Here is a 16,765-nt window from a genome sequence, read left to right on the forward strand (position 1 = left end):
ATATTTTCCATGTTTCGTTACATGTCATGGATGGATATTGTTTCCCATAATAAATTGGAAGACCCTTGCGAACAGAGATTGTTTTCATTTTTTGTCTTCGTACAGAAAAATAGCTTTTAGTATATAGTCATTTGGGGTTTTTTAGTAACTTAGTTTCATTAAATAATCTAATGCTATTACTTTGTTTAACAGGAGTATTTTAAACTGTGTCCGGAAACCTTTCGAGATGAAGATGTTTATGTCTGCGAGTCACGATATTCTGCCAAAACAAAATCTTTCAAGAAAATTAAGTTGTGGACCATGCCTGTCAGTTCCGTTAGGTTTATCCCACGAGATGTGCCTCTGCCCGTGGTGCGCGTTGCTTCTGTGTTTGCAAATACAGACAAAATGGATGAGGAGAAACACACTGAAACTTCAGAGGACAGTAAAGGAGCAGATAATTTCCTTAACTTGGAAAAGGTATGGGGTAGAAAGTCATAAAGGGTTTTACATTTTAAAAGAAAAATATTCATAAAACAATTCTGCCTGGTGTTGTGCCCATAATGAGAGGGGTGGATGGGGGAAGAAGAATTTAAACAATGTTCCTGGGAATCATAGAAGTTAATTTTAACAATGAAAGATAATTTGGAGGTCAGTAATTGGTCTCTGACCTGTAGCTTCCTTCGCTTAAACTTTTATAAATCTTAATGTATTTTTTAAATTTTTATTGATTTTTTTACATTAATTTTATTTTCTTATATGTCCCTTTCCCCCTCCTCTATTCAAAGAGCTATTGTTTACAACAGTGGATAAAAAAGAGGGAAAAATTCAGCATTCCAACACATCGGCCAAGTATGACAGTTTATGCTTCATTCCGTACCCACAGTCCCTTCCTCTCCCCACTCCCACCCCCAAAACTGTCTTTTCCCAGGCCCAATGTGGTCGTTGTAATTAGACATCGTTCAGTTTCAGTTTCGTTGTTCTTTCCGTTTACGTTGTTGTCGTGTCTGTTGTTTGCCTGGAGTTCCTTACTTCACTTTGCATCGGTTCAGCATATTCCTTATTTTTAATGCTAAAATATACTCTTTTATATTAATGTGCCTCGCTTCCTTGCAAAGGGACTGAAGGAAACAGGCATATTTGTGTGTGTCTGTCTGTGTGTGTGTCTGTCTGTCTGTGTGTTTATGTATATATTGCCTACGGTGTGTCAGCACTGTGCTGACCACTTTACAAATACCTTCTCCTTTGATCCTCACAACTGTCCTGGGAGGAGCCAGGCAGGTAATAGTATATGTTCCTACGTCAGAGTTGAGAAAGCGAAGGTTAAATGACATATCCAAGGTCGTGCAGCTAAAAAAGTGTCTGGGGCTGAATTTGCACTTGTGTCTTCTTAACTCCAGCCTTGATTCTGTTCACTGCGCGACCTAGCTGTCAGACATCGCATACGTTGGAGTATATGCCTCGCATTTGGGGTCTTTGAGTCTAAAGTCTCCAGAATCACCAGGCCTGTTCACAGCCCCCCACAGCGCACTTCTCTGCCTGGCTTTCTACATCTCTTTGATACCGACCATTCTCATCTTTTGTCATCTTGGCCAATTTGCTGAAAATGAGATGAAAACCTCAGTATTCTTTTTATTTGTACGTCTCTTAGTATTAGCAAGTTAGATCTTTTACAAGGTTATTAATCTTTTGCAGTCCCATTAAGTAATGACTTCCATGTTTACAGTATTTGTGTTAGCTTCCCATAGATCTTAAATATCAGCCTCTCATTAAAGAGAGTTGGTGTAAAAAACTTGACTCCTTCCTTTCTTATCCTAGTTATGTTGATTGTATTCATGCAGAAGCTTTTCAGTTTCCTGTAGTTTAAATTATCTGTTTTTTGATGATCATCTCTATCTCTTACATAGTTCAGAACTCTCCTCTTAACTATAACTATGAAAAGTACCTGATTCATTCCTTTTTTTTAATGGTATGACCTTTAATATCCAAGTCATGAATTCATTTTGAGCTTATTTGAGTATTTGATGTAAGATGTTAGCCTAAATCTATTGTGAAATTTTTTTAATTTTTTTTTTTATTTTCAGCTCCAAATTCCTTCCTTTCCACTTCCTCCTTCTCCTATCCCCACCCCCACCCACAATTAAGAAAGCAAGAATCCCAACTCTTAGTCCTTCTCAGGAGTTTTTATGACTAGGCAAAATCTTCTAACATTTTAACTGAGTTAAGTACAGTTCCAGAGTCAGAGGCATGAATGAAATGATCCCCAGAAATCTCTTCCTTAAGAAACATTCTCTCAACAACAGTGTCAGCAAGCTATATTTTTGTGCCTGTGAGAGGCAGTAGGTGATAGTCATGGGGAGAGTGTATTCTTTAAAGTGACTCTTCTTGCCTTTGTGACTTTACAAATAACTAGTTTGTGTAGCTGAGTAAGCTTCCAAATACCATGTGAATACATTTTCCAACAATTTTGAAGACTTGGAAACTCCAACTGATAATAAATGATCTCCCACAATTCCAAGACTCCTGATGGAACATACCTCTGGATAAAGAGGTGATGGGCTCAGTGCAACTGAGGCTTTTTTTAAATATGGTTAGTAAAAGAATTTGTTTTGCTTGACTACATTTGTAACAAGTTTTGTGTTTATAGTCTCTCAGTTGCCATTTTTCTTAATAATTAGTCTCCAGACTTTGGTATTCAGTCAGACCATAAACCAGCATTTTTTAACCACCTAGGTAGCTAGGTAGCACAGTGGATAGAGCACTGGATCTGGAGCCAGGAAGACCTGAGGTCGGATGTGGCCTCAGACACTGACTAGCTGTACAATCCTGGACAAGTCACTTCACCTTGTTTGCCTCAGTTTCCTCACCGGTAAAATGAGTTGAAGAAGGAAATGGCAAAACACTCCAGTATCTCTGCCCCAAAAATCCCAAATAGGGTCACAGACAGTCAGACGCAACTAAAAAAACTAAAGAACAACAACTATGCTAAGTTAAGAATTCTCCCCCCCTTTTCAGATATCTTCCTAACGGTTCTTCCTGCTTCTGGGCTCTATCGTCCTATGATCTTCCACATGTCCAAATTGTCAGTTCCTTCTCAAAACCCTTCAGTTGCTTCTATTGCCTATAGAATAAATGTGTACTCTTTTATCACAGCATTCAAGGATTTGCCAAAGAGCCACAGTCTAACTCCAGCCTGTCTTTGCAGCTTTAACTTTACTTCATTTCGTGTCACACATTCCACGTTCCAGCCAGGCTGTACTCATCGTACCTGCATCTTTTTGGGCCTCTCCCACTTTGCAGTTGTTGAAGTCATCCCCACCCCCAGTCCTAAAATAAACTCCCTCTACAACTCTGCCTGTTAAAATCTTTGGTCCTTTAAAGTCCTCTTCTTCCATAAAGACATTCATGCCTGATTTTCCTTTCACTAAAAGTGATCTGGCCCTCTGCAGATTCCTTATAACACCCTGCCATATCAAAGACACATTATCCCACTGTGCTTGGGGATTGATCCCTTCGTGCCCTCAAAATTATGTTGCCTGTAACATGTACTTTGTTCATAGTTTAGTCCAGCTAGTTTTCCGTTCTTTGTTTCCTGTGGTACCATTTCTGCTTCCTTCTGTAGCTTGTTGTGAACTGTGATTAAAATTCAGATGAGATAGCTTCACTACCATTAATGGAGAAAACAGATCTTTTCCATTTTTCATCTCTTTACCATCCTCAGATGTTTAGGGAGTGATGTGTTTGAGTTAGGTCTCAACAACAGAGCCAACCTTTGAGCCCACGGCCTCTGACTTTGTATCCAGTACTCTAGCTACCTTGCTGTCTGTTTCTTTATCCATTTCCCATTTTTCTGTAATAGAATGTTTCAGGTCAGATGGTATCATTTTGATAGCATTCCATATCATCCTTTCATTTTTTCTTCACTCATTTGGAACTGAGCTTGATCTTTGCTCAGACAAGTTGGGAGTCTGACTATATACCAACAACTGATTAAAAAACAAATCCCACACTGGCAACCAGTGTGGTGGCAACCTATCGATACAATTTCATTTTTTTTGCAGTGATATTTAGTGCTTTCTGTATCTAGTACCTTCTCATTCTCTTCTGGAAAAGAAAATATTATAATGAATGCACAGGCACAAGATTTCTGAGTAATCCAGAACCTTTGGCCTTCTTGATCCTGAAAAGTATTTTCCAGTACATTTTTCATCACCTTCTCCTATGTCCATTTTGCATTGAAATTATCAAGTTTGTAAAGCATATGTTCGTTTTATTGGCAGAGTCTTAGTAAGATCTTCATAGAATTTCTCTACCTCCTTGTTATCTGGGATGGATGTTAACAGTCTTTCTTCATAAATTCATGGATTTAGAACTGAAAGGGATTTGATAGGCTGTCCAATTCAGCACCTTCATTTTATCAAGAAAGGTTATGGCTTGTCCACAGTCACACAGGAAAACGTGGCAGAGTCAGGACTGGGGTGTCCTGGAACTCCAAGTCCTTTCCACTGTGTATTTATTCAGTGTTACCAAAGGTTCCATAAAATGATATTTCTTGTTGCTTCTGAATGCAAATTACCTGGCTCCCCAAGAAGAACCTGTAAGCTGTTATTTCATTTAATTGCAGCTTCCTTGTACAGACAGTTCTCACTTTACATAAGTGGGCTTTCTGCAGGCCCCTATATAAAGTGATGTAAATTTGCCCACAGAGGTGGGGAAGAGAGAGAGGAAGGGATTGTGTCCCTTGGAGGGAAGGGGCCAAAGACAGAGAAGTGAGAGCAAGAGAATGACTACAGGGGGGGCCAGTGCCACAGTGGGGCTGACCAGAGCCCTACGGGACACCTATGGTTCAGAGGGTATGCTCTGAAGGAGCATCCAACAAAGGAGACAGAGAAGAAGTAGTCAGATAGATAGGAGGAAAAACCACAAGAGTGTCTAAGAGGAGAGTGTTGCCGAAGAAGACTTTGCCATCAGAGAAATGATGACTTGACTTGCACTTGACTTCGTTTTGAGTGAGGGAGGGCTATGCAGGTCACCAGCCTCACTTCTCCTCCAGAGCCATCAGGATCCAGTGAGCAGATATTCCTCAGGATGACTGGAGATGACCCAGGATGAGGCAATTGGGGTTAAGTGACTTGCCCAAGGCCACACAGCTAGTGAGTGTCAAGTGTCTGAGGTGAGATTTGAACTCAGGTCCTCCTGACTGCTGCCCTGGGGCTCTATCCACTGCACCACCTAGCTGCCATGCATATAGTTTGACTTATAAACTAAAAGAAGGATACTGAAATTTCCAATAATGTTTATCCAGATCTTTTTGCATTTCAGTTTACTTTTCTTTAAAAATTTAGTTCTGTACTATTTTGCGGGGGTTGTAGGAGAAGGTACAAATATATATATACATATAATATGCTTTCACTGTCAGTGTTTCTTTTAATTGTCAAGCTTCTTTCTCAGCTGTCTAACTTTAATTCATCTTTGAAATCTTAATTACAGATCCTGATCTTCTGGAGTCAGCTGACATAAAATAAACTGTAAAATAAAAATGAATAAAACTCATTTTAAACCTTAACTGTTTTCCTATAAACAGTATATTGTGAGTCTTACTTTTTTATCCACTCCGTAGCCTGTTTTCTTCTTCTTAGTGAAATCAATTCATTCAAAGTAACCATTGTTAAATTTGTTCTTTTTCTTGTTGTACTTAGCTATAATCTTAGTCTTGTCACTAAAATATGACCCATATTTTAATTCCTTTTAGTTAATCGTAGTCATTTACATGTGTGTTTTCAAAAGATCACCTTGGGTTAATGCCTTTATATCTATCTCATTTGTAACTTTAAAATGGATATGCTGTTGTACAGTCATTTAGTTGGGTCCTACTCTTCATGACCCCATGGACCAGACAGCGCATAGGATTTTCTTGACAAAGATACTGCAGTGGTCTGCCATTTCCTTCTTCACTGGATTAAGGAAAAGGGGTTAAGTGACTTGCCCAGGGTCTCACAGCTACTAAGTGACTGAGGCCAGTTTTGAACTCAGGTTTTCCTGACTCCAGGCTCGGCCCTCTATCCACTATGCTGTCTAACTGCCATTGATACATTAGTGTAGGTTAGAACAAAGTTTCAATGTCCAGCACTATGAGAAGTTTAAAAATCTTGATTAATAGCAAAATGGATTTCAGGATTGGCTCTTTGATTTATTAACTTCAACATTTGTGTCCATGATGGAAGTTAAATTTTTTCAGTTAATATTCTGTAAAAATCTGCCTTTCTTTTCACATCCCTACATATTTCCTTTGATGTTCATTTTCTTTTCTCATACCATCTTTTAACTGCATCTTTTACTGTAGGAGAAGGAAGATGTTCCAGTAGAAATGTCTAATGGGGAACCAGGCTGCCACTATTTTGAACAACTTCGATACAATGACATGTGGTTGAAGGTTGGAGACTGTGTTTTCATAAAATCTCATGGCTTAGTGCGGCCTCGAGTGGGCAGGTGAGAATTTGGGGTTTTCAGTATTAGAAAAACATAGCTATAAAAATAGTATGTTTAAAAAAAACCCAGTCTATTGAGAAATAGGCTGGTAAGGAATATGGTATAGATTTAAAAAGCAGAGCTCCGAGATCATTTGAATCCCGAGGTGGCAGCCTGTGTGAAAGCTTTCTAGCCTCCTTTGCGTCCTTATCCCAGAATCTCTTTCTTTCTGACTGTCCGTAGTAGAGATTGGAATCTGGGCAGTTCAGCCCAAGGGGTAGTGGTCACACATCACTGCGTCAAGTTGTGGAACCAGGAAACTGCTGCTCTTCGTTGGAGCTGTTGAACGTGCTGTTCTCTTTCAGCGGTGTGTGTTCATGCTTGTATGTTTACTTTAGACAATCGGGAAGATGTTCTTTGCTTTAGAAGAGTGTCCACTGCAATTACCCATCATCAGAATATTCAAGACATACTGATTTTTTTTTTCTTTTCTAAGAATTTACTGTGTTCCAACTGTTGAGTATCGTTCTTGCATACAGCTAGGGAATAAGAAATACAGGTAATGGAGTATAGAAATTTATCCTGCCCTACAGGACAAAAGAGAAGATGGGGATAAGGGAAGGGGGTGCAGATTGGTGATAGGGGCAATTAGAATGCTTGGCGTTTTGGGGCGGGGGGAGGGGAGAAATGGGGAGAAAATTTGGAACTCAAAATTTTGTGGAAATGAATGTTGAAAACTTAAATAAATTTTTTTTAAAAAGTAAAGCTTGCAAAGCACATCATAGGCTATACCGTTTTGGTATTCACAACCACCCTGGGAGGTAATTGTTATTATTATTGCCATTTTACTGATGGGAATTTTACCTGAGGCTGAGAGAGGCTAGGAATTACCCAGGGTCTCATGCCCGGATTTGAGGCATGATTTGAACTCAGATCTTCCTAATTCCAAATGATACCAAAAGAAGAGAAGACTTGCAATAGACATAATTGCTGCCTTCAATGATGTGAAGGGGAATCAAGGAAAAGAGGGATTAGACTGTTCAGTTTACTCTCCAGAGAGAAACCAGGAGTAGTGGGCAGAAGCTTCAAAGAAGCTAATTTAGAACAATTAGAGCTCCCAGAACTGGAATGAACTGCCTCAGGAGATAACAGTGGATTCTCTCTCTATGGGGATGGTGAGACTGAGGCTCAGTAATCCAACCCACTCGCTCCTCAGTGCTCCACTACTTCGGAATAGGTCCAGATGGCTTATACCCTCTGATTCCTTGCTGTTGGCAGTGATGACTCAGGAATTTATACTTTGTGGTTGTGACAAAAAAAAAAAAAAAAAAAGAATCTTTGAATTGACCATTGATTTGGAATGGAGATCGCTGGGTCCAGCTTCTGTTGGCTTAAGAGACCAATTTTCAGGATGAGCATTTACACCTTAGAAATCAGCAAATGCTACAAATCAGGGATTGATTTATTATTTATTAACTGCCTACATTTAACAGTGTGATTGAGAAAATGTTAATAACATAAATTGAAACTGAAAAAAAAAAAGAATTTACTATGTTCCAAGCACTATGCCAAGTGCTAGGGACACAAAGAAAGGCAAAAGTGTGGTCCCTGCCCTCAGGGAGATCACATTCTAATGAGGGAGATGGTATGCACACGGCCATTTACGTACAAGATGTAGACTGTGTAAATGGGAGGTGATCCCAGAGGGATTACCATTTCATGGTAGGGAGAACCCTGAAAGACTTGAAGGAAGCCAGGAGGCAGAGGTGAGGAGGGAGAGTATTCCAGAAATAGGGAACAGCCAGCAAAAAGGCTAAGGATTTGGGAGATGGAGTACATTGTTCAAAGGGCCCTTATCACCTAATGCCTGAATTATTGCAGTAACCTTCTGATAGGTCTACCTGCCTCATGTCCATTCACCCACCAAAGTTATTTTCCTAAAGCCAGGTCCAATCATGTCACCTAATTGCCACCTCCACAGAATAAACTCCAGTGACTCCGTGTTGCATCCAGAGTAAATACAAAATGCCGTGTTAGGTATTCAAAACCCTTTATAACCTAGCCCCCTGCCACCTTTCCAGTCTTTCTAACATGTTGCCTCTCAGCACATACTCTTCAGTCCTGTGACACTGGCCTCCTGTTTTTTCCATGAACCAGACTTCCATCCCTGAGCTCTGGACATTGTCTTTGACTGTTCCCCGTGCCTCTAACACGCTCCCTTCTCTGCTCTGACAACTGACCTCCCGGGGTTCATTTAGATACCAACTGAAATCCTCCCTTCTCCAGGAAGACTTCCCCAACCCCTCTTAATTCCAGCACCTTCGCTCTGTGGATTGGTTCTTCGTTAGCCTGTATATAGCTTGCTCTGTATTTATAGCACGCAGCATAGTACCTGGCATAGAATAGGCACTTCGCTGTTGTTATTCGTTCACTCATGTCCAACTTTTCATGACCTCATGGACCAGACTTACCATGAGGTTTTCTTGGCAAAGCTCCTGGAGTGGCTTGCCATTTCCTTCTCCAGTGGATTAAGGCAAACAAAGGTTAAGTGACTTGCCCAAGGTCACACAGCTAATAAGTATCTGAAGCCAGATTTGAACTCGGTTCTTCCTGACTCCAGGCCCAGTACTCTATCCACTGAGCCACTCTAGTAGACACTTAAATGTGTATTAATTGATTGATTGGATGACAAAGAGGCCAGTGCCATAGGATACATGGAAGGGAGTAAAGTATAAAGAAGAGTTTAAAACATATAGAAGGGGTCAGGTTGTGAAGGGCTTTAAAATGCAAACAGGAGATTTTATATTTGACCCTGGACACAATAGGGAGCTGCTAGAGTTTACTGAGTAGAAGTGGTGGCATAGTCAGTCCTGTGCTTTAGGAAGGTTCATTTGGCAACCGAGTGGAGGATAGGACTGGAATAGAGAGAAAACTGAGGCAAGAAGACTGACTAGAAGGACATTGCAATACTCCAGGCATGAAGTCATGAAAGCCTCTATGACAGTGGTTTTCATGAATGAAGAGAAAATGACATTAGCAAGAAAGTTTGTGAAAATACAAATGACAAGATTGAGCAAACTGATTGGCCATGAGGAAGGAGTGTGGAACCAAGCAGGGTAGCACGGTTGTGAATATGGCTGCCTGGACAAGTGGTGCTACCCTTGACAACAGTAAGGAAAATAAGAAGAAAGGGTTTGGGGAAGAGGACGAGTTGAATTTGGAATGTCTGTGGAACATCCAGGAGACTGTGACATGATTGGAAGTCTGGACAGAGGCTAGCGCTAGATGAACAGATCCAAGAATCATCTGCATAGAAATGATCCTTGAGTCCATTGAAGCTGATGAGGCCATCAGGGTGAGACAGAGCTTTAGGGGCATGGTAGTGGGTATGACCTGGGGGGGGGGGGCGGTGAGAAGGTGATGAACAGGCTCTGAGGTCGTCGGGGATGTGTTGAGTTTCAGACGTGTATAGAATATTTAATTTGAGATGCCCAGGAAGCTGTTGGAAATGCAAGAGGTTAGGGATGGGTCAGATCTTAGTCATCTGCATAGAAATAATCGCTGATTTTTAAAAATTGATTTTAATAGATTAACCCTTCCCAAATACAATCTAATTCCTACTTTATTGGAAACTTCTCTTCTTTGTAGAATTGAAAAGCTGTGGGTCCGGGATGGTGCTGCCTATTTCTTTGGCCCCATCTTCATTCACCCTGAAGAAACAGAACATGAGCCAACAAAAATGTTCTACAAAAAAGAAGTGTTTCTGAGCAATTTGGAAGAAACCTGTCCTATGACGTGTATCTTGGGTAAATGTTCGCGTTTCAAGATCGTGGTGGGCAAGCTTTTGTTGTCTCTATGAAAATCATGTTTCTAGTTGCCCAAACGTCCAAGACAGCCAGTGTCATGGGCTCCAGATAGGCGTCTTACTGGGGCTTCACCTGCGGCTGCATGCTTTTCTTGCCTGCTCACATGACTTTACCCTTCTCAATTTCTTCATTTTTATTCCAGCATTGCTGTAAGTAGTTTAGTAGGTTCTGGCACTGGTGACGTTTTTATTGATAATCTGGGTTTTCTTTCAGTTTACATTCTTCCTTTTAAATCCATTGGAATGGCTTTCGAGGTTGTCATATGTTTTAAACTTGATTGTGTTTTAACTTTTATAGAAAAGGGAACTATCATTAAACAGGGGTTTTTTTAATGATAGGTTTTTTATATAGATTTCATTACTTTTTTTATATGAAATTATATGTCATTTTTTCCCACTTTAAAGGAAATCTATTGTAGCAGAGATTGGTTTAAAAAAGGGGGGAGAAGGGAATTAAGCATTTATTAAGTACCTGCTGTATGCCAGTCAGAACTTTATTTTGCTTCTGAAACTCCTGTCTTTTTATAGCTACCATTTTCAAAAACAACATTTTCTATAAGGAGAAACTATTAGAAATTTTAACTTTACAGGAAATACATTTTAACTGTTCTTTTAAACATAATCATTATTGAATATAAATTTTGTTTCTGTGATCCCAAATGAATTTTTTTTTCCGGAGTGACAGTACCCCAGTGCCTTTCCTCAGTCTTTCCTGAGATGAAATGCTTCATTTTACCCAATAGAAATCTCTTTTTTCATTGGTCTTTTTTCAGTTCTAGATATGTGCAGGACTTGTCTGGAACAGCTAGGCACAGCACATGTATTCCCAGTACTGGAGAGGAATGCAAAGAGGGGCCTCTCCTTCAAATATAGTCTCCAGTAGGAGGGGAGAACTTCTTCCATTTCTACCCTTTAAATAACTAATTTCTGATAAAATTGAAAGACCTCTAGGGAGTAGAAATGCTGGCGTATGAATTCCTAAAACACTTCAAGTAGCTGCTAGACAAGTTCCTCACCTGTTTATAACTTTGTCCTTAGTATGAATTATCATTTTAAAAATTATTTCACAATACGAGACATTTTGATGTCTTTAGACTTACTCAGGCTGTCCAAAACTTGCTGTTTGTCCAAGCCAGATATGCGTCATATTGGTCAGGAGGCACACTGAAAAGAATCGGGGTGTGCTCTGAACAGCATCCAGAACCCAACTCCTACTGATTTCGTGACATACTCATCATTGCCTTCACTCTTTGTCCAGCTCTGTGCCTGAAGCAGCTTGCAGCATAGCCCAGCCCACGAGACTTCCTTAGGGATGTACTCAACTCAGGAAACATAAACTCAGATATACAGGAAGCATCCCCAGTAATCCCAAAGCCCCCTGACCTCCCCTTGCCCCCAACCACACCACCACACAGAGTTCTTGCCTAGAAGAGGGGGCTCCAAGAGGTAGAATGTTAGGCTGAGCTGTAAGCTGTTTAAAGCCTTAGGTACAGAGAGTATCAAAGGGCTGACTCCATATCACAGGGTTATTGACAGCTGTGTCCTTGACCTTCTGAGCCCTTAGCTGTTTTCTTGGAATTGCCTGTGGAAAAGGTACATGTGTTATAATGGTAGTACCATCCCAGAAGTTCTAGGTTGCCCTGCTCTTTTATCCATTGTCACCAGGAAACCTCAGAGGGAAGAGTCTGATGCTTCCTGAAAAGCGATTGACAGTGGTTGCTGCCTCTCTGCCTGCGCAGCTCCATTTCCGTTCCTCCCTGATTATGATAATAACAGTGCCCTGAGCTGGTAGACACATTGAGGTGTGGGCCCTCAGCACATTCTTCCTCTTCCTTCATCTCAGTTTTCACACACTCTAACATGGTGATAAAAGCTGCCCCTTCCTAAAGGTACTATATATCAATGGTCACCCTAGCAGTGCGAAGTGTCCAGAACTCTTCCTACTTGCATAGAAGTACTTGGGTTTTTTTAGATGGCAGTGTCCCCACGTGACTACAGGATGTGCTTGATTTAACCTACTTATTTTTTCAGGAAAGTGTGCCGTGTTGTCGTTCAAGGATTTCCTGTCCTGCAGGCCCACTGAAATACCAGAAAATGACGTTCTGCTTTGTGAGAGCCGCTACAACGAGAGCGACAAGCAGATGAAGAAATTCAAAGGGCTGAAGAGGTTTTCCCTCTCTGCTAAAGTGGTGGATGATGAAATCTACTATTTCAGGTAGAATATAAAATAGTAAAGGAAAAACCTTTTCTTTGGCTTTTAACAGCAGATTAATATCAAAATTGTGTAGTCAAAGTTGTTTTTGAGTGACTTGATTTTATAGAATAGCATAAATGCGCTTAAAATAAAGTAGGTTAAATTGGGAAAGGAAATTATTTTCTATCTTTAAGCCGCCTGCATCCGCTGAGTTCACAATTACACTGTAAGGTAGAGGAGACATTAGAGGCCATCCCACAGTCCAGCATACACCCTTACTCCCAACAGGAATTTTCTCTACAACTCAGTACAGTCCTTCTACAGCATAGCCCCTAGATTCCTGAAGACAGCCAGCATGCCCCCCCAGATTAAACATCCTCAGAGTCTTTCAGCCATATGGCGAATCTCTGGCCTCCTCACCATCTCATTGGTTTTCCTTTGGACACTCTACAGTTTATTAATGCACTTCCCTAAAATGTGGCACTCAGAGGAACAGAAAGTAATATTCCAGATGTGGCTGACCCAGACTAGGATACAGGGAAAACATTCGTTCCCCCAGCCCTGATCATCACACCTCCCTTAACGTATCTTGATTTTACATTCACATTTTTGATCACCATTTGCTCTGAGGTGTAATGATCTTAATGACTCAGAAGTTGTAAAAGTTCCATATAGATTCTAAAAATTAATTCTCATTGTGTTGAGCAATCATTGCTTTAGGACAGATGGTGCCACACAAACATTTGGAAAGGATAAGAACAGATTGAGGTAGGCAGTAAAGAGTCTATCCATGTCGTTGTTATTATGGAAGTAAAGTTGTATGTGCCCCCTCTCCCCCCAAAACTTTGAGGAACCTAACAATGCTTTAAACAAATACTTTCTATGGTTCATGACAGTGTGGCTTTGTAAATACCTATCTAAGCTAGTGTCTGGAACAAGATTTCCTCTACAGTGCAGCCTTCTGACTTAAGAGTTTCCCCCTTTTCCCTAGAGTAGTGTCTGGAAGTAAAAAGCAAGAAATTAAATAGTAGTCTGTTCTTCTCTGTTCCCTCTTATTTTTTCTGCTGTTTCTATGTGTCTCAGAAAACCCATAGTTCCACAGAAGGAACCCTCACCATTATTGGAGAAGAAAATTCAGTTGCTAGAAGCAAAGTTTGCCGAGTTGGAAGGTGGAGATGATGATATTGAGGAAATGGGAGAAGAGGAGGGTGAAGTTATTGAAGCCCCGTCTTTGCCTCAGCTTCAGACACCATTGGCCAGTGACCTGGACATTATGCCCTACACGCCCCCACAGGTGAAAAGAACACATTTCTGACCACCCACTAAGCAAGAGAAATTAGATTGCTTTGTTTTTCTAATTGTGGAAGAAAGCCCTTCCGTGGGAGGAGGGAGATTGGGGGGTGCAGGGAGAGGAAAAGAGGGGGTCAGAATGGAATATTGCTTCCTGGAGAGGAAACTTGTTCTCAGATTTCATCTCTAGTTCCATAGGGTGGGAATTTCTAGGCTTCCATAAAGTAAGCTACCAAGACAAAGAGGAACTAAAAAATTCAACTTACCTGTTATTTTAAACTTTCAATCAAGATGATTTTTTAAAAGTAAAAACAATAGTTTGTTGGGGTTTTTTTTAAGTCATAGGAATATCTGTCCTGCTTTATCTTTTAAGAAGAGTAGGGCATGGCATTCCTTGTTACTCTCTGGCTTTCCATAGGACTGGAACATCATCTGTGTATGCTTCATTAGCCTTCTCTTGTTTGGAAAACTCACCTTGCTATGTTTTGAAATGATTATTGATGATGTTTTTCCGTTCAGAATTTTCCCAAGCCCTAATTATGAGGTCACTATTACAGGTTACAATGCTTGAATCCAGTGGAATATAAATATATTTCCTACATACAACAACAAGTACCAAGTACTAGTTATGCTTGGGCCCTCCCCCCACCAATAAGAAAATGGTCAGCTCTGAAAGCTGACATCTCAGTAACACCAATCCACAGCCGTAACTCTCAAGCCATGTTCTTCTGGAGTCCAGAAACTGTAGACAGCCACCAGACTCCATACACAGTGTAGACAATCCAGGGTTCTTTGTCTTGCAGTCCACCCCTAAATCTGCCAAGAGCAGCTCTAAGAAGGAAGGCTCCAAAAGAAAGATCAACATGAGTGGCTACATCCTCTTCAGCAGCGAGATGAGGGCCGTGATCAAAGCCCAGCACCCGGACTACTCCTTTGGGGAGCTCAGCAGGCTCGTGGGGACTGAGTGGAGGAACTTGGAGACCGCCAAGAAAGCAGAGTATGAAGGTAAATGGGCCCTTCGACCATTGTGTGTCACTCAGAAATAGAACATTTTTCTATCTGAGGATTCGGCAAAGGAGCATCCAGCCTGGTCCGATCTCATGGCAGCGCAGCCATTTGATTTAATCCAAATCTGTTGGTTACTTCTCCCACTTGCCTAAGCCAAAGTTGTCAGGGTACAGAAAGCCTTTCTAAAAAGGCAGCCTTTCTTTGTACCCTGAAACACCTGCCTGTAGTAAGGAAAATGGGGGAGGTATCCAATAGCTATGTATCTTAAAAAATGTCAGATATAGCCTCTAATCTAAATATAGTGAAACCTGCTTAAGGAGACCACCTGAAGCATAATGTCTTTTAAAAAAAAAAACAACTAGAAAATGTATTACAGGATCTAGATACTTGTGTTTGACTCCACACTAGGAGTATTGAGCCTTCTAGGCAACTGCCGCTGCCAAAATGGGTGGTCTCGTAAGCAGGTTTTAGCATATATCCTTTCTGAATGTGTGAATGTTTTCTTATTAAGATTACTAGTATGTCTGTAACATGATTCACTTTTCTTTACTTTCCTTTTATTCCACTTGGAAATTGCTTTTTTGGGGAGCAGTGAGTTAGCTTTCAAGAATTTAGTGCCTTGACGGAGAAACAAGTATTTGTGGGATGTCTTTTGTTTTAAAAGAGAAAAGTAGCAGAAAGTCAAGCCAACTGAGTGGACAGACTTTGACCCATGGCTGCATTTTTGCCACCAAGAATTTTACATATTAGTTCGTTATATGGAATTAGAGTGAGCTTTCTTTCTTTAGGATAAGCTGAGTCAAGGCAGTGTTTTGTTTATTTGTTTTTCAGGAGATGTAAAGAAGATGGTAATGTTTAAAACTGCCTTTTTATTCAGTTGCTTTAGTCAAAAGTCCACCCTGTGTACTTTTTGTCTCCATAAGAATACTAAAAAAGAAATATTGTGCCTTCTAGTCTGGGCTGACTTACTCCAAATAAATTATAATATGGAAATCTGGAAACCTATAGGACTTGGTGGATTTAAGGCCATATGTACTAGCAGGGATTGGGCAGTCATAGAAAATGGGGACCTGGAAGGCTTGTCCTGTGAGAAGAGGAGCAAAATCATTCAGGATGTGAGTGGGAGAGAAAAACACAAGATTGTGAAGGTAAAGATTACAGTGGCTGGTTAGGTAGAAAGAGAGTGACAAGAAAGAGGATCTCAGAATCCAGAATTTAAGGGGAGTCTAAAATTACTCAGAATTTAATGGTATTATCTTTAGGTGCTGTTTCAGTCAGAAAATGCAAACTTTCTTGGGTTTTAACATTTCGAGGTCCAATATAAGTGGTCCCTCCATTAGGATTCAGCCAGGGTAGGTTAGGAGCATTGATTGATTTTTCACCTAAGAAGAACCTGCTGGTGTATTCAGCTAGAAGCTTAATCTACATCTAAGCCTGAATTTCTTTTCTTTTACCAGCATTCTCTTCTCCCATTTACTGTGTGGATTATCTGGTGAAAAGTGTCAGAATTAGATCTAATCTCTTAGTATTCAGTGTTCAGACTCCTCCAACCATAATTAAATTTCAGATGTTCCTTCTCTTATAATTTATTACTTAGAAGACTTCTTTCAGAAAACTTTTTAAAAACCATTAGCCCCTTATACTAGAATATTAATGAGTAGTTACTGTAGTAAAGGCAAAGAGACTTTGGCTTTTACAGCTTTGACCCTCTTAAAACTGAAGAAGTGTTGGGATTTTCACTTCATTATTTTCCTTAAGCATGTGTGACATGGAGATAAATTTTCTGCTGCCCTAGCTCAAGTATCACTCTTTCGAGTTTCCATGTTGGAGGGTCAGTGTCCAGAGATGAGAATGTGATATTAGAAGTCAGGATTTCATGGTCTCTCCCCTTGGTGCCGTTGGTTTTGTATCCTTGGAAGTCACCAAATGTGTCTCTGCTTCGGTTACCCATGTGAAAAATG

The 16,765-nt window shown here is 40.4% G+C and overlaps 1 protein-coding gene across 44 annotated transcripts in view; it reads left to right on the plus strand.

Annotated features, from left to right (window-relative positions):
* PBRM1 (polybromo 1) overlaps window positions 1-16,765 on the plus strand; it is a 123,532-nt gene that overhangs the window by 88,970 nt on the left and 17,797 nt on the right. For all 44 annotated transcript variants that reach the window (XM_072649976.1, XM_072649982.1, XM_072649968.1 and 41 more), the window contains 6 exons: window positions 193-459; window positions 6,323-6,468; window positions 10,096-10,253; window positions 12,344-12,527; window positions 13,590-13,800; window positions 14,600-14,801. In XM_072649976.1, the coding sequence (XP_072506077.1) occupies window positions 193-459; window positions 6,323-6,468; window positions 10,096-10,253; window positions 12,344-12,527; window positions 13,590-13,800; window positions 14,600-14,801 (1,168 nt within the window). The remainder of the gene's footprint in view (window positions 1-192; window positions 460-6,322; window positions 6,469-10,095; window positions 10,254-12,343; window positions 12,528-13,589; window positions 13,801-14,599; window positions 14,802-16,765) is intronic.

Source organism: Notamacropus eugenii, chromosome 1, assembly GCF_028372415.1.
Source record: "Notamacropus eugenii isolate mMacEug1 chromosome 1, mMacEug1.pri_v2, whole genome shotgun sequence".
Classification (NCBI taxonomy): Eukaryota; Metazoa; Chordata; class Mammalia; order Diprotodontia; family Macropodidae; genus Notamacropus; species Notamacropus eugenii.